This window comes from Herpailurus yagouaroundi, unplaced genomic scaffold (assembly GCF_014898765.1).
Source record: "Herpailurus yagouaroundi ecotype Mexico unplaced genomic scaffold, PumYag 428, whole genome shotgun sequence".
NCBI classification, from domain to species: Eukaryota; Metazoa; Chordata; class Mammalia; order Carnivora; family Felidae; genus Herpailurus; species Herpailurus yagouaroundi.
The window spans coordinates 5975256-5993253 of record NW_024412645.1 but is presented as its reverse complement, the minus strand read 5'-3'; the positions used below and the strand labels follow the sequence as shown (position 1 = coordinate 5993253).

The following is a 17998-nucleotide window of genomic DNA, read 5'->3' as shown; positions in this document are numbered from 1 at the left end:
TCCATTTAAAAAAAAAATTTTTTTTTAATGTTTATTTTTGAGAGAGAGAGAATGCGTGCGCGTATGAATGGGGGAGGGGCAGAGAGAGAAGGAGACACAGAATCCGAAGCAGGCTCCAGGCTCCGAGCTGTCAGCACAGAGCCCGACGCGGGGCTCGAACTCACGAACCGCGAGGTCATGACCTGAGCCGAGGTCGGACGTTTAACAGACTGAGCCACCCAGGTGCTCCTCGACTTTGGTGATTTTAATGGCAACACAGTATTGCCTTGGAGGGATAACCCCTGGTTTACGCGTCAGATGCCCTTATGCCAAGGCAACTGGGTTTTTGCTGTCACCAAAAACAGCGCTACTGTGAACATCCCTGGGTGTGTGTGTGTGTGTGTGTGTGTGTGTGTACGTTTGTGTACAGTTGTGTATTTCCGTGCGTGTTTTTGCACGAGTGTTTAGCGTCGTATGTGTTCTTTGCGTGTGTGTACTATGTATTTCGTGTATATTCATGTGTGTTTTGCGTGCATGCATCTGTGTGTGTATGTTTGTGTGCGTATGTTTTGTGTTTTTGCATTCATGTGTCTGTTTTGCAGACACATATTTGTGTATATGTATTTGTGTGTATTTGCTCGTGCGTGTCCTTTGGCATACGTGTGCACATTGGTGTGCTTGTGTGCGTAGCTCGTGGACAAGCCACCGGGAGCAGGAGTGGCACGGCCACGTTGGGACATCGGGATGTGCTTCTCCACCACAGATCCCACAGAGCTGCTGGCGTGTCCTGTCCTGCGGGGGGAGCAACGCCGGGAGCCCCGGGGACGAGGCGTGGGGACCCGAGGCAGTGGACAGGCACACCCAGCCTCCTGCCTGTTCATCAGGTCCACACCTATGTGTCGGAGCTACAGTTCCGTCACCTGACAAGTCGAGCTCCGGCCTGAAATAAACATGACAGGGACGTTTCGACGTGTGATGTTTCAACAAAAAAAGAACTCAAATTTGGCTTAGACTGTTTAAAAAGGAGCCAAGTCAGGATGGGCGGGAAGCCAGTCCCATGAGGAAGAAACGCAAGGAAGCCTAAGACAACTATCTATTTATACGGAATTGTACATGGTGAACGTCTATTTTTTTTTTTTTTATTACTAACCACAAATGTGACGAAATTCAAAAAGAGGTAGAATAGGGGCGCCTGGGTGGCTCAGGCGGTCAAGCGGCCGACTTCGGCTCAGGTCATGATCTCGCGGTCCGTGAGTTCGAGCCCCACGTTGGGCTCTGTGCTGACAGCTCGGAGCCTGGAGCCTGTTTCGGATTCTGTGTCTCCCTCTCTCTGACCCTCCCCTGTTCATGCTCTGTCTCTCCCTGTCTCAAAAATGAATAAAACGTAAAAAAACCCACAAAAAACAAAAAGAGGTAGAATAAAAAATAGGTCTCCCCGCCCCCCACCACCCCTTCCAGAGACCAGTGTTGTTATAGTTTTCCTGTGTCCTTCTCCAGGATCCTGTGCCTTTTCAAATATCCACATATATTTGTGTTTTTACATATAGAAGAATATGCTTTTTTCCTCACAGACAAATGGCAGCCCCCTTCCACCTGCTGCTGGGTGCCTTGCTTCATTCACGTGCTAATAAGGGCGTTTCAGATCAGTGCATTTATATCTGCCTTATCTCTTTTAACACTTACTTTTAACAATTAAGTAGTATAGTATTCTGGGTCATGGCTGTTCTGTCACTTGGGTTAAACACATTTAAAAAAAATTTTTTTTTAATGTTTATTCATTGAGAGAGAGAGACAGACAGAACGCGAGTGGGGGGAGGGCAGAGAGAGAGAGAGAGAGAGAGAGAGGGAGGGAGACACAGAATCTGAAGCAGGCTCCAGGCTCTGGGCTGTCAGCACAGAGCCTGAGGCGGGGCTCAAACTCGTGAACCGCGAGATCATCACCTGAGCTTAACCGACTGAGCCACCCAGGTGCCCCTAAACACATTTTTAAAAACCCTAAATTCTCTTTTCCCTGGGTGCATCTTAACCTTAGAACTATACATCTTTTATTGACAGAAGCTTAGACTTAAAAGGGAAACTGAGGGGCACCTGGATGGCTCAGTCGGTTAAGTGTCCGGCAGCCCAGGTCACGATCTCACGGTTCGTGAGTTCAAGCCCCGTGTCGGGCTCTGTGCTGACAGCTCGGATTCTGCTTCAGATTCTGTGTCTCCCTCTCTCTCTGTCCTTCCTCCACTCATGCTGTCTCTCTCTGTCACTCAAAAAATAAATAAATGTTCAAAAGTGAAAAAAAAAGGGGGGGAAACTGAATTTGTCTGTTTCCACGCAAAGGGCATCTCAGTACTTCTAGAATGTTCTATGCTGCTCTTCTCTCCTGCCCCCTGCAGGAAGGTTTCTTGTTTTTGGAGGATCGTCTTCCTTCCCTGGATTAATCTCTCCTATTTTGTACCTTAAACAAATCCACTTTCACAGTTTGCACCCTGAACATGGTGTTTGAATTTGTCTTTAAAAGTAATAAAAATTAAAATGTAAGGGCATATATAAAAACAGATGGTCTGAAGATGTATCAAGAGTCTGAGTAAACAGTAATATCATTCATGGGCATTAGAAAGGGAGCAGGGGATCATTTATGAATTCACTCATTCATTCATTCATCCGTCTATCCATCGTCAGTTGCTTCCTGAACGCTGTGGCCATCTCAACTTGGCGCTGGGGTTTGAGGGTGAATGGATGCCCCAGTGCCTGCCCTCAGGGAGCTCACAGTTTAGAGGAGACAGTCAGACAAACAGTAAGCACAGCCCAGCCTGTTAAGGTCTGTGATGGGCTGAGCATGGCGGGGGGGGGGGGGGGCGTGGAGCATGGGTCCCAAGGAGAGACTGAGCCCAGGTGCAGATGGAAGCAGTCAGGAGAGGCTTCCTGGAGGAGGTGATGCCTGAGCTGTGTTTGAAGGACACATTCTGGCCAGCGGCTGACAGACTGTACCAAGAAGTCTTCCAGAGGGTCATCTCTTGGGTGGCATTTCAGTAGGAGTTGGCAGAGTGGGGGTCACAGGTCCTAGACTCGGAGCCTGACCCCCTGGGTTCGAATTGGGCTTCTCCACTCCCTCATGGGACCCTGGGCAATTTTCTTTCTCTGTGCCTCATCTTCTACCTGCTTCTTACGGTGGTTGAGTGGACAAAATATGGCTGCTGGGCAGGCAGGCAGGGCCATATACGTGTCTGTTGGTGGTGTTACTGTTCACCTGTGAGATGGGCCATTGACAGTATCTACTCTAGGCATTGAACTAGATGACCCACGTAAGGAATTGACTTGTTCCCAGACACACGGTTGGTGCCCCTTAAGTGTTCACGGTTATTACATTCATTTCTACCTCTTAACCACCTCTGACATCCAGAGCAGGGCCCTAGGGTGTCATGGACTTCTGGAGTCTGGGGGAACCCCACCTCTGCGGCTCACGAGTCCTGGGCCCCCCGACCCCACCCCAGCCCAGCTGTCATTTCTATGTATAGCCTCAGAGGCCATCAGGAGAGCCAGGAAGCCCTCGCTCTGGAGTCTTGCGGGCATTCCCAGCCAAAACCAAACACGCCTCTCCCAAGCACCAGCTGCAGACGTGTGTTCCTGTCACTTTGGGTGACGCACTTGTCCCGTGGAGACGGCGTATCTCTGCCAGACCCATCACCTTGCAGCCGGCACACCCTGGTGGGGGGCTCGGCCCCGAAGGGCAGTAGGTCTGCTGGGCCGAGCTGGGGTCCAGCTCATTGCGTTTCGTGGTAGAGAGGAGCGGCCGACTCGTGGCCAGGTCAAGGGAAACACTCTGGGGTCTGGCTGAGGCAGCTCCTTCCGGCCCCCAGCTGAGCGGTGGGACTCTTTGGCCTCATGAGGGCCAGATAGCACATTATTAACAGTGTTTGTTAAAATGATATGTTTTGGGGGGAGCCAAACAGTGGACATCACCATCATCAGGCCAGGTGCAAGCTCTCACCAGACATTGCCCAGAATCCTCCCAACAGCACAGCACAGAGCCTGCTTGGGATTTTCTCTCTCCCTTTCTCTTTGCCCCTCCCCTGCTCGCGCTCTCTCAAAATAAATAAACTTAAAATTTTTTTTTTTTAAAAAGAGCCTGGACCGGGGCGGGCACAGTGTGGATGTGACAACTCCAGCTCATCCTTGACCTGCCGCCCCCCCCACCCCCCGCCCTCCTCCCCTTCCTGGGCCTGTGACCCCACGACAGAGGCTGCTAGAGATGGACTGTAGTGACAGGCACAGGCCAGGGAGTCGTGAACCCTGCAGGCCAGGCCTGGCGGGCATCCCTCCCCGTCTCCGGCCCTTGGTTTTTCTCATCTGTGAAATGATCGCAGAGGACCCCAACAAGCTCTTATGTCAGACCAGGGCCAGGAAATGCAGCATGGGCTGTGGGGAGCACCGGCTTGGGCGCCAAGCAAACCCAGGTTCAAATGCCAGCTCCCCACCACGTAACTCCGTGACCTCGGGCATGGCAGGTCGCCTCTCTGGGCCTCAGTCTCCTCCCCTGTAAAACGGATCCGTGACATTCCTACCACATAGGGTTGTCTGGGAACACAGATGGCAGAATGGAAGAGTACATCGCCAGCCCTCAGCCCTCAGGAGTGTTCGCCCTCGACATTGATGTTGCTCTGATTTCTCGGTTGTGTAAGGCTGACCTGAGCACGAGAGAGGAAGGCGCTGCGGGCCCTCAGGGGCAGAGACGGAGCAGGTGTCACCAGCCAGCCGCCCTGCGCAGCTGACAGTGTAGAGTTGCAGACGGGGGAGGGGTTGCACATCTTGAATTGCTCCGAACTGCCCTGTCAGCTGAGCCGCTGAGCGCCGTCCTGACTCAGGGTTCTTTTCCTAGGTGGACGTGTCAGACACCCCAGAATACACGCAGGCGTGGTAGTTTCTCTTCTCCCCGCCTCCTCCCTAACGCCGTTGCTTTTTTGGTTAAGTTCGCACGTACCCACTGCAAAGAAAAGTTGTCTTTGGAAACACCTTCCTCCAACAAATATTTATTCAACAACTACCATAGACCGGGTATCGTTCTAAGTGCTGGTGGGGGGGGGGGCAGCACTGGATGGGACAGTCCCCATTTTCACGCAGCTGGCCGTCCAAAGCGCATCATAGATCAGGGATCAGCCAGGTGCCTGTGGGGCCCAGTCTCGCCAGCCACCTGTTTTGTAAGTAAAGTTTTATTGGAACACAGCCACACACGCTGACATGTTGCCTGTAGCCCAGTAGTTGGGACACAGACTGAATGGCCCCCAGGGCCCCAAAGACTGACTATCTGACCCTGCATAGAAAAAGTTTGCCCGGTTCTGATACGGATTAACACATAAGGATTTCTGATTTGTTCTTCACTCACAGTGAGTGTGCAATACGATCGTATTGGAGGCGGGATTGAATGGGTTTTATTTCATTTTATTAATTTGATTGTCTGATTGTACTGGGATATAAAACTACAAGTTTGGATATTAAATAAAATCATTATGAGTAATAAACACCCTGTTTATCACTCCTGTCTGTTACCCCCACAGACAGTTCCACTGTTAGTGGTTTGCCATGGGACCTTCCTTGTACGTTTATGTGTTTGTTTTTACGAAACCGGTGTCATGAGACACATACACACGTGCCGTTGTGTTACCTTTTTTTTTTTTTTTTTAAATGTTTGCAAGTATAAGACAGGTATCTTTCTCTGACAGTAAACATTTCTTTCTGAGCATCATTTTCCCTGGCAGTCTTTATTCCATTGTGTGGATACACCAGATTGCATTCCACTGATCCCCATCTTACTGGACATCTAGGTCATTTCCAAGATTTTGCAGTGGTGTCTCCAGTATTTTGCAACGATATTTCCAATACTTTGCAGTATTTGCTCTCCTGCAGGGAGCCTTCATGTTCATAGATCTTGGCAAGTGTGTCTAATGATTTTCTCGAGATAAATTTCTGGAACCAGAATTGCTGACTCGAGGGATATACAGGTTTTTAAATTTCAGGATGTGTGTTATGGCATGTTTAAACATGGCCCTTAAAGGCATGTGTTAGCCTGGCCTCGGCAGCGTGGCTATTAAGAAGTTATCCATTATGGGCTCTGGGCTAAGACAGTCATCTTTGCTTATAAGACAAGGGCCCAGGGTCTTCATGCACCTGAGGCTTGGGACTTGGTGAGCTCCTAGTCCGAGCAAGTGTTTTGGTTTTTTTGTTTGTTTGTTTTCATGTTTATTTACTTTTAATTTTTTTTTAACGTTTATTTATTTTTTTGGGACAGAGAGAGACAGAGCATGAACGGGGGAGGGGCAGAGAGAGAGGGAGACACAGAATCAGAAACAGGCTCCAGGCTCTGAGCCATCAGCCCAGAGCCCAACGCGGGGCTCGAACTCACGGACCGCGAGATCGTGACCTGGCTGAAGTCGGACGCTTAACCGACTGCGCCACCCAGGCGCCCCCTTTTTTTTTTTTAATTTTTTTTTTTAAATGTTTATTTATTTTTGAGAGAGTGAGCAGGGAAGGGGCAGAGAGAGAGCGGGACAGAGGATCCAAAGCAGGCTCGTGCTGACAGGACAGAACCCGACGCGGGGCTCAAACTCACGAACCGGGAGATCTTGACCTGAGCCAAAGTTTGACACTCAGCTGAGTCGGCCACCCAGGCGCCCCCAAGCAAGTGGTTTTTAAACCTGCCAAGTTCTTGAAATTTTTGAGAGCATTTTCACACACATTTCCCCATTTTTGCATACACTTCCTCATCAGAGCCTCTTGAAGCATCCTGGGAAAGTTGGGGGCAGGTGGATGTTGGGGGCTGGAAGGGGCATGGGATAGGAACCCTGTGTCCCAGAGGTGCCCGCACTGCCTCTCGCTCACTGTGAAAACTAAAAGCTAGACAGTAATTCCTGTCTCTGTGCCTCAGTTTCTCATCTGAGAAAGGTCAACCGAATTGACTCAAGAGTCCTTCTCACTTTAAAAAAATTTTTTTTTAACGTTTATTTATTTTTGAGACAGAGAGAGACAGAGCATGAATGGGGGAGGGGCAGAGAGAGAGGGAGACACAGAATCTGAAACAGGCTCCAGGCTCTGAGCGGTCAGCACAGAGCCCGACGCAGGGCTCGAACTCACGGACCGCGAGATCATGACCTGAGCCGAAGTCGGCTGCTTAACCGACTGAGCCACCCAGGCGCCCCGAGTCCTTCTCACTTTAAATGATAAGATTTGGTCATCCTCATGTGACAAATGACAACTGAAATGCGGCTGTGGGCATCGGGTGGCTGTCCATCGGGGACGCACGTCAGAAAAGACTGGCACGTGTTCCAGACGGGGGACTCACTGGGACACACGTGTGTCATTCGTTAGTTTGTCATGTGTACTGTCGGCATCTACTTGCCTGTGGACGGTGAGGGTTTTTGTAGCAGCCTGGTGAGGCAGGCCTGAATTGGAAGAATATCCTGCCTTAAAGCTAATTAAAAGTCTGACTTTGGGAAAGTTTTTATTAGAGTTTTGGGGCCTTTTGGTGGTTGATCTCGAGGCCTCGCAACCCGGGGAGCAAAGCTCAGGCCTCACTTGATTTGAGTGAGGGTCTGCCAGAGGGAGGAGCCATGAATAATTTGCAGTGCATGCAAGGTTCCCAGGATACTCATTGGAGAAAGTGCTGATAAACAGCTCGCTTTCTTAAGCCTCATTTACAAGATGAATCCCCCTAGATAATCCTACCCCCTGAGTTACTCCAAACTTGGGGGTCTGTGTTGAAGAGTGGTGACTGTGGGGCGCCTGGGTGGTGCAGTCGGTTAAGCATCCGACTTCAGCCAGGTCACGATCTCACGGTCCGTGAGTTCGAGCCCCGCGTCGGGCTCTGGGCTGATGGCTCGGAGCCCGGAGCCTGTTTCCGATTCTGTGTCTCCCTCTCTCTCTGCCCCTCCCCCGTTCATTGTCTCTCTCTGTCCCAAAAATAAATAAAACGTTGGAAAAAAAAAAATTTGAAGAGTGGTGACTGTGATGGCATTCCACCAAATATGTAACGTTTGCTCTTTGGTCCAGACAGCGAGGCACAGAGAGGTTACGTAGCGTGCCCAAGATCACACAGCTACTGTGTAATGAATCCACACATTCTGGCTCCAGAAGCAGGACACGTCCAAGGGAGACTGAAAAGAGGTCAATTCTAATTATTACACTGTGGGAAGTTCTACAGCAGTGCCGTCCACTAGAACTTTCTGCAGTGATGGAAACGTTCTGTATCCGTGCTGGTCAACATGGTAGCCACATGTGGCCATGGAGCCCTTGAAATGTGGCTGGTGCCACCGAGGAACTGAATCCTTTGTATTTTTTCATTTTAACAAATTTACGTTAAATTTAAATAGCCACATGTGGCTAGCAGCTATGTTATGTATTGCCCAGCACAGATATAGAGACTTGAGATCTAGGGCATGGTGAGAGCCGTGGGGCTTCTGAGCCAGCCTTGGTAGGGGTGAGTTCAGGGAAGGCTTCCTGGAGGAAGAGCCCTCAAAGTTGAAATCTGAAGGTTAGCTGGGAGGCGGTGGCTGCTCCAGTGGGTCTGGAGGTGAGAGAGAGTGTAGCCGGGGGCACATGAGGGGAGAGCAGCCAGTGGGAGGGCCCAGGATGGGCAGGAGATGGTGGGGAAGGAGCCCAAGTAATGATGATCCCACAAGCCACTTTGAGGAGTTTGAACTTGAGCCTGACGGATGTGGGCGATGAAAGGGCTTTGGCAGGGACCTTGCGGGCCCAGATTATGGTTTTGTAAGTACAATGGGAGGAGCCAGAGGTGAGGGAGGCAGGGAGACCCTGGAGCTGGCCAAGGCCGGACAGAATGTTCTGGAAGGAGACTTTGAAGGACTGGGTGTTGATTTGATGGTGGGAGTGAGGGAGAGAGGAGTCAGGGGTGCTGCCCTGGGGAATCTCGAGTCTGGCATTAGGCGGTGCAGGGAGAAAGCGTGTATTCCTGCCTGTGGTGATTCCACATCCCTGAGTGTAAATCCTAAATCCCTTCAGGGGGGCCCACAGACCGGGATGGATGGAGACCTACGTGTCGTTGCTGAACGCCATTGACATCCAGCCCCCCTCTCCTGCCCTGATTCCACCCTCGGCATCTTACCCACCCGGCCGTTCTGATTTCCAAAGGCCCCACCTCCACCTCCCTTCTCCACCCCTGAGCAATGAAAGACCCCCGTCCTTCCGGGGGAGGGACATGAAAATGGTTCTGAACACCTGCAGCTCCTGTCCCCTCAGCTTGGTGATTTCCGGAGATTATGTCCTTGAAGCCACAAAACAACCCCCGTTTTTCTAATGGGGAAACTGAGGCTTGAAAGGGTGGCGTCACGTGGCCAGGCCACACAGCTGAGACAGAGCGGAGACAGCAGCACCCCCCTTCTGCCTGAGCTGTGACACAGAGCCGTCACCCCTCTGCCTCCCACCACGCTTGGCACACGCTGCCCCGTATCCAGCGTGCAGCTGTCTGCAAAGTGCTCAGGACAGCGACGCCGAGGCCACCGGCAGCAACCCCCTAAGGCCCCAGCCTCTGGCTTCTGCATCTGACCCGTGTAGGGGATTAAGTTAGGGAATGCCTGATTCTGTGACATCTTTGAAAAACAGTGAGCAGCTGGGGATGTGCTCAGATGGCGACTTCCATTCCTGGGCCCCAGGGAGAATTGTGTTCAGGGTCCAGGGCATCTGAGAATGTCAGGTGATCTCTCAAGGCAAACACGTCCCCAGTTTCCCCGAGCGGGGACTGACTTCATCCCTAAAGCGTGCGGACAGCCACCCCCACATGCTGCCCATGGGCCTGGAGATTGGGCAGACTGTCCCAAGACTGGCTCGCTCATCAGAAGCCAAAGCCTTAAAAATATGCCACCCCTTGACCTGGTGATTCTAAACTTAGGAGTCTCTTCCGTGGGAATAATCACAGACATGTGTCACCGTAGCCTCGAGGACGTTCGTCATGTTGTTGATTATAACAGGGAGAAATGTTCAGCAACCTAAATGCCCAACACTTGGGGATTGGTTAAATGAACGAACGGTGCTGAGTGCATCCAGTGGGATCTTCAGCCATTAAAGATGAGGCGTGGATGGGCGCCTGGGTGGCTCAGGTGGTTAAGCGTCCGACCCTTGAATTTGCCTCCATCATGGTCTTGCAGTTCGTGGGATCGAGCCCCCCACCCCCACCCCCACCCGTCGGGCTCTGTGCTGACAGTGCAGAGCCTGCTTGGGATTCTCTCTCTCTCTCTCTCTCTCTTTCTGCTCCTCCCATACACGCACACACACACTCTCTCTCTCTCTCTCTCTCAATAAACAAATAAACGTAAAAAAAAAAAAAAGAAAGAAAAAAGATAAGGATGTCGATGAATTGGCCCAGGGAAAGTTCTGGATGGGACTATGCCAGAAGGTTGTCAGTGGATGAGGGGTGTTAACTCTTTGCGCTTTTCTATCATTTCTAAACGTTTTACAACAAACACGTGTTATTTTGTTACCTCGTCAAAGAAAAGCGTTCTGCAGGCAGTGGTGTTGGGGGTGTTCGGACATTAGCTGTTGTCAGGGTCTTCGAGTGTGGCCGTCTGTGAGGTGACAGGAGGCTTTCTTCTGAATGCCCATTCTTGCATATATCCCCGCACAGCATCCCCTGGAGCATTGTGGGGCACACAAGTGTCCCCAAAAGCTGACAGGAAGAGAATGGGGAAGGGGGTAGGCATAGGAGCCGTCACATGGGTCCTGTCCTTGGCATCCGTGCCCTTAGCCTGGCGACCGTGTCCTCACTGGACCCTTGTAGCTTCTCTGGGCCCCAAGTGAAAACCCTGAGGTCATACAGCTAATAAGCATTTCCCCGGGCCTGTGTTCGTTCTCCTGGACCCTATAAGCTTGTTCAGCCAAGGACGGTTCCGCAGAAGCCGCGGAAAAGCCTAGCGTGTAAACTAAGATGATAGAGCATCTTGACCTTGAAGAGCACATCGGCTGGGTCACAGAACCTCAGGGGTTGTGTCTGCTGTGCTGCGATCCCCCACCCCCGGTTCCCTGGTGCCTGGCACATGGTAGGCGCTCAGTAAATACCTCTTGAGGAGATACCTTCTATGTCAAACTTTAGCTGGTACCACAGTGAGCCCAGCATGGGCAGGAAGGGTTCGGCAGGAGGAGAGATCGCCGTGGGTTGCAATGGCTTTGGCTGAGGAGGATGGGAGGAAGAAGGAGGGGCGCAAGCAAAACCACAGAGGCTGGGATGTGGGAGGCTTGTGTGGGACTCAGTGGGGAGGTCCGGGAGGGTGGGAGGAAGGGTTTGTTTGGGACAGGAGATGGCACACTGGAGAGGAAATTTGGGGCTCCATTACAAGGCGTGTTGGGATTTCAGCTGGAGGGCACTAGGGAGCCACCGAAGGTTGTTGAGCAGGGAAGGGGCTTTTAACTTGCCAAAGTGAATAAGGTGGGGGAAGCCAGCAGTTCAGTCACTTAGTGGAGGTCTACGGACTGCCCACCATGTGCCAGCACTCCTTCCAAGCGCCCCGGCCGAGGGCAGAGATAGCAACTGGGTAGGTAGTGAATACCCAGTGATCCAGGCTGCCTGGGATGCCGTGGTTATCCGTTTGGATGTGGGGTCCCAGCCTCCTGCCCGGGTTTGGGTTCCACTTCACCGTGCACAGGCTGTTTGATTTGGGACCTGTCACTCGACCGGCCTGAGCCTCCGTGTTCCCATCTGCAAAACAGGGATTGTGATAAAGATTACCATGGGATTGCTGTTCAGCGAGACAAAGTGCACACAGCTTGATTGCCGCTGGGCACAGTTAAACGCTCCACGAATGCCATATTGGATGATGCAGATGGGAAGCCGGTGGCCGTGGGAACCTGGGGCGGGGGACGGGTGAGGGAGCATCCCTACCAGGTGGACAAGTCCTGGGAGACTGGAGATGGAGAGAAGATCATCCCGCCTGCAGTGCCAGGCGGAGAGGTGCCCTAAGGACGGGCAGCGTGCTGGCGAGGGGGACGCCTTCATCTCAGCACCAACTGAGATGCTTGCTTGCCTTCAGCACCGACGCTCCTGCATCCTGTGATGCCTCGGGCACATTGGCGCAGTTGTTCGCCCCAATGCCCACCCCAGACATTTGGACCCGTCGCTGAGCACAGTCGGGAGCTGGGGCGGGTTTGAGTCAGGGGCAATGCCATGTGATCTGTGTCAGCTGGGGACCAGGTTCTGAGCATTTTCCCCTGATAGAAATCTCCCCTCTGGCTTGTCCCCACAGGACCAACTGAAGCAGTGTTTCTCCAGGCGGCCCCCCGAAGCCAAGGACACCGACACCCTCGTGCAGGAAGCCGACAGCCAGTATGGGACGTGGACAGACCAGCGCCAGAGCGGGGAGAGGTAGGGCGTCCCAGGGCTTCTGGATGCAAGGTGGGGCCCCTGGATGGCAGTGTGGCCCACCTGCCCCCCTCATTTCTATATAACTAGAACCTGTTTGGTGCGTAAGTACGAGAGTAATCCATTCTTGTTGTAAAAAAGAAAATTTAGAAAGTACAAATTATTTTATTTCATTTGTTTTTTCAAATTTTTAATTTTGAGAAAGAGAGAGACAGAGCGCGAGCAGGGGAGGGGCAGAGACAGAGGGAGACACAGGATCCCAAGCAGGCTCCAGGCTCTGAGCTGTCAGCTGAGAGCCCGACGTGGGGCTTGAACTCACGGTGAGATCATGACCTGAGCCGAAGTCGGACGCTCAACCGACTGAGCCACCCAGGCGCCCCAGAACATACAAATCATCTTAAAATAATGTATGAAATGTCCAGATTAGGTAAGTCCTTGGAGATGGAAAGTAGGTTAGTTGCCAGGGGCTGGGGGTAGGTAGGTAGGTAGGGGCTGACATTAACAAGTAGCAGGCTTCCTTTTGGGGGAACGAAGAAGTTCTCGAATTACATCGTGGTGATGGTTGCACAGTGTGCTAAATGTCACTGATGGAAAATGTTATGTTATGTGTGTTTTACCACAGTGAAAGAAATTACGAAGAAAATGAAAAACACCTATCATCCCAGCACACAGATCATTAATGAGGGCATCGGTGTTTTTTGTTAGATGTCTGTCTAGACTTTTTCCACCATATCTGGATATGTTTACAAATCTAGCAACGTACTATACATGTTGCCTTATTAGCTATGTCTGCATTTAATATCACCCCAGTTAAACTTTTTTTTAGTTTATTTATTTTTTGAGAGAGAGAGAGAGAGAGAGAGAGAGAGAGAGCGAGCAGGGGAGGGGCAGAGAGAGAGGAAGAGAGAATCCCAAGCAGTGCAGAGCCTGATGCAGGGCTCAAACTCATGAACCATGAGATCATGAGCTGAGCCGAAATCAAGAGTCAGGACGCTTACCTGACTGAGCCACCCATGCACCCCCTTTATATACGAAAAAATTTTTTAGTATGTTTATTTTTTGAGAGAGAGAATATCGCCCCAGTTAATGGCTTGGAGGGCCCTCAGAGGTCTGCCTGGTTTTGACTGTGGCAGAAGGCTTCAGGTTATCAAGAACAGCCTGGATACAAGAGGCAGGCACCTCTGAGTTCTAGCTCTACTCTCGCTGGCTGTGGGACTCTGGCTGAGTTTATTGAGCCAAGCACTGTTGTAAGCACGTGAAGGTGTTAACATCTAATCCTGTCGCCCTGTCTTGTGGAGGCCAAGGCTGAGGCAACCCATCACAGGGGGTGGCTGGGAGGGGAATCTGTACGGCCATCAGCAGATTTCCTGGCACATAGTAGGAGTACCTGTTCACTGCACCTGTTTGTGGTTTTAAAGATACGATATTTCTTCTCTGCCTTGGGTGGGACATCTGGGGTGGACGAGGCCGTGTTCTCAGCTCATGTCTTCCCTAGCCGGGGGCCCCAGGATCACGTGGTCATGTGACCACAGTGAGGGCCGCGTGGTCTTTTAAAGTCAGAGAGACCTGGGTTTGACTGCGGCATGGCCCCTTGCCAGCTGGGTCACGACTCAGTTTTCTCGCCTGTGGGTGGCATGTCCGGGGCTGGGGTGGACTGAGCCCCAGGTCTCCCACCTGCTTCCCCCGCCTTCTCAGCTGGGAGGTGGTCACAACCCTCTACTGGGTAACGTCCCACAGCTCTCGATATAAAAGTTGGGTGGAGGTGGATGGAAGTAAAAATGGGTATATGGCGGCAGGGTGGGGGGGGGGGGGCGCCTGGTGGCTTAGTCGGTTAAGCAGCCGACTTCAGCTCAGGTCGTGATCTCACGGTTTGTGAGTTTGAGCCCCGAGTCGGGCTCTGTGCTGACAGCTCAGAACCTGCTTGGGATTCTCTCTCCCTCTCTCTCTGCCCCTCCCCCATGCTCTCTTTCTCACAAAATAAATAAATAAACATTAAAAAAAAAAGAATGGGTACGAAGACGAAAAAGGGAAGCAAAGGTTTCTTAAAGCTCCTGTGAAAGCCTTTTCTCCCCTAACCCTTGAAATGTGTTTTGTTAATGAGCCTACCTACCTGTCACTAGACTTAACTTAAATTTCCTGCAAGAACCCTTGGGACGCAGAAGGCTGCGTCTCCCTCTTGCGTCTCTCACGCTCCCTGGGCCTCTGTTACCCCCAGAACCTAAGGCCAGGTGAGTCCCGGCCTGGGGGACCTGGGACCTCTCCTGTGGGTGGACGCCCCCTTCTGTTCCCCAGAGGCACTGCAGCGCCCTCTCCCTGGCCGGACCAGCAGCCGCTGTGCCCCCAGCCCTGGGCAATGGCGCCATCTGCTGCCTCCTTGGTGGTATTTCCCTCATGGTTCGGGGACTTGGTTCAGTCCCACCCATACCCCAACATCCTGCCCCTTCCGAGGAGTAACATCATCCCAGGGCTGACAGAGCATGGCTGTGCCCCCCGGGGTCAACCACCAGTACACCTGGGTCGGAGGTTCTGCTCAGGGGTGTAGCTCGGGCAGCTTCTAGGGCTGCGGACCCCTTCTATCAGTGATGGTGTCTGGGTGCCTGACTGCCCTTCCTCCCGGATAGCTCTCCCATGCCCTTGACTTTGGTGTCTTTTTAATGGGAGGGGGGAGCCTTTTTAATTTAATGGCTTAATTTTTTTGGCTTAAGTGATTTATAAATTCCTATCTTATGTGGTCCCGGTTATCCAAGCCATACTTAAATACATTGCCACGGGCAGACGTTCCGGAAGTCGGAGAAGGGTCAAGGGCATGGATTCCAGAGTGCGTTCTGGCCCTTTGGGCCAGCTACTTCACATCTCTGTGCCTCGGTTTCCTCATCTTTAGTGGGATCAATATTTAATTTCCTGAGGCGAATCCCACCTGATGGCCTTGTGGTGGCTTCAAGATCAGAGGGTGACCCTCACAGGATTGGGAAGAGGATTCAGGGACTCAGTTTTTAGCATAGTGCCTGGCACAGAGTAAGTGCTCAGTAAATCTTGATCACATGCATGCCTGAGTGAATGAACGAATGAATAGAGCCACGTGGAAGATTCCCCCACCTCCCACTCTTCCTCAACTGACTGCTGGCGATTTTTTTTTTTTATTGACATCAGTGCTTGTCCAACAGAAATACAGCTCGAGCCGCAAAGGTGAGGTGTGGGTAACTTAAGATATTCTCGTAGCCACGTCAAAAGAGTAAGAAAGAAACCAGGTGGAAATTAATCTTGACAACTCAACTTAAATAACACCGTTTTATTGAATCCAGATCTGAGATGTTATCATTTCAACGTGTAATCAGTATTTTACATTCTCTCTCTCTCTCTCTTTTTTTAATCCAAAGTGTTGGGAATCCCGCGTGTACTTTATACTCTGGGCTCACACGTGCCACATGGGGATGGCCCAGTAGCCGCGTGTAACCAGTGGCTCCCTCACTCCTGCCCAGTACAGGGTCGGAGGGTCTTGAGCGGGGCAAGACTGACCCCTTCCATTCCACACCTGTGGAATGTTCTGGAGGCATCATGGGCAGCACCTGGCTGGGCCCAGAAAGGTTATCCCACAGGGATGTCCTGGGTCTTGTTTCCTGGCATATAAAACACACCCCAAACCTGCTTTCTGCCGCTTCCTTTGCTCGCACTTCAGTTCTCTGAAACCACCTGCACAATCATATCTGCCTTCCCTCCTTTTTTGTAGTCTGGCTCCCGAGTCCCCGTCCCCAGACAGCAGTGCCGTGTCGGTGCGGAAACAGTTGCCCGGCAGCCGCCTGTCCTCCCTGTCCTCCCAGACGGAGGCCACCTCGGCCGGGGACCAGCACAGCGGCTCCAGGGACCAGCGGAGCACCAGCGTGGACCAATCCAGCACTGACCTGGAATCCACCGATGGGACGGAGGGGCTGCCCCCGCCGGACGCTTGCCCTGCGAAGAGCGTGGACGACTTCTCCTTCATTGATGTGAGTCAGGAAGTGGGAACGTGCATCGGGAAGAGTCGTTCCTTCTGAAAGGGTTGCTCCACCATCTCCCAGCCAGTTGCCCCTCCCGGGGGTAGAATCTGTGTGCCCGCGCCCCCCCCACCCCCCACCCCCCCCCCGTGGCAGGTGCAGAGGGCACAGTCTTTGAGATGGGACCGATGTCTGCCTGTAGCTGGGACCTACCGTATGCCCGCAAATGTCTTCACCTCTCGGAGCCTTGGCTTCCTCATCCGCTGATAACCAGCACGATGGGCTCCATGACCTCAAATGTGATCGCGTGTGTTCACGTTAAAACCGATCGTAGCCCGTACCTGCTAGGTCAGCAGGACGTCTGAGGGGGGTCTGCCTGAGTTCGCCATTCCCGGCATGCCGAGTCTGGAGTTTGCTCAGACCCATCCTGCTGGGTGTCCACGCCGAGGTCTGGCTTGGTGCGAGGTGTCTCTGGTCCCGGGGATCCCGGTCTCTCTAGAAATGCATAATAGCAGTTCCAGGAAGCAGAGCCACCCCTCCCCCCGCCCCCCGCCCCCCGGCACAGACAGCCCTTATGTGGGTCCCCAGCCTCCTGGATGCCAGCCACCCAGGCCCAGAAGCATCCTGCTCCAGCCCCTTCCGGACCAGCGTCTGTACTCTTCCCTCCCGCAGGAGCTGCCCCCCTGCAGGGGTCAGGGACATCTTCCTTTTCAATCCTTCTCTGACATTAGGGCCATCCCCTGCCCACCCTCCTGTGGATGCATCATCTAAATGATGCAAAATGTAAAGGCAAGCCGCCGTCTTGGCCTATACTCTCAGGGATGGCGGCCCGGATTCTCCCCAGAGAAGGAGCACTGCTGCTTGAGGAGAAAGGTCTCCCTCTGGGTCCTCAGAGGGAGCGCCCCCTCCTAAGTATGGTCCGGGTCTCTCGATGGCACCTCTGGGTAAGGAAGGGCAGAGACGGGAAAGACACAAGTTCGGTCTCCATTGGGCCACCCCCGATATAAACATGGACTAAGGTTTGAGTTAGGCGATATATTCAGTTATTCATTCGACAAACACTTAACTGAGCTCAAGCTATGCGCCAAGCATTGCTGTAGCTTCCGTGCTCGTATGATGTCACCGTGACCTAATCCTCTGGATTTAACCTTCTAGAACCCTAAGCAATTCTTTCTCAGTGGCCATTATAAATATCAACAGCAACGTCAGCGGCCACTGGTCCCTGAGTGTCAGTCCCTGGACTGCTTACATGTCAGTAACCCCAAGAGGCAAAAATGCCTGCCCCATTTTGCAGCTTAGGGAACGAAAGTGGCCACTGGGTGGCTCAGATGCGGGTGTCCCCGAGCACGGGTCCAGCAGCTGGCTGAACGCACACTGAGGTCTCCATGAACTGCCCACCACGATTCGGGTCTCCCGTGGGGGCTGTTTGGAGGTTGAAAGGGAAGGTGCGACACTAAGGTATCCAGACCCACAGCCCCAGCCTGTGGCTGCAAGAGCAGCCCTGGGAAATCACAAGCAGCCACCCCTCTCGGTAGTTCCCCCGCCCCCACTGCCTCTGAGTCGTGTCTCCCCTTCTTGCCCCAGTCCCATCAGGTCCCACCGCTGGACGCCATTGTGACCAATTTGAGAGGCAGGTGCACAAACATTAGCTCCCTCCTCCTGTCCCCGGTGTGGTGTGTGCCGCTTCCCAACTGGGAAATGA

General features: G+C 52.5%; 1 protein-coding gene across 6 annotated transcripts in view; it reads left to right on the top strand.

The window, feature by feature from the left end:
* The window catches only part of KIAA1671 (KIAA1671 ortholog), a 199693-nt gene that overhangs the window by 166581 nt on the left and 15114 nt on the right, over positions 1–17998 (top strand). For all 6 annotated transcript variants that reach the window (XM_040463820.1, XM_040463818.1, XM_040463819.1 and 3 more), the window contains 2 exons: positions 12210–12328; positions 16053–16308. In XM_040463820.1, the coding sequence (XP_040319754.1) occupies positions 12210–12328; positions 16053–16308 (375 nt within the window). The remainder of the gene's footprint in view (positions 1–12209; positions 12329–16052; positions 16309–17998) is intronic.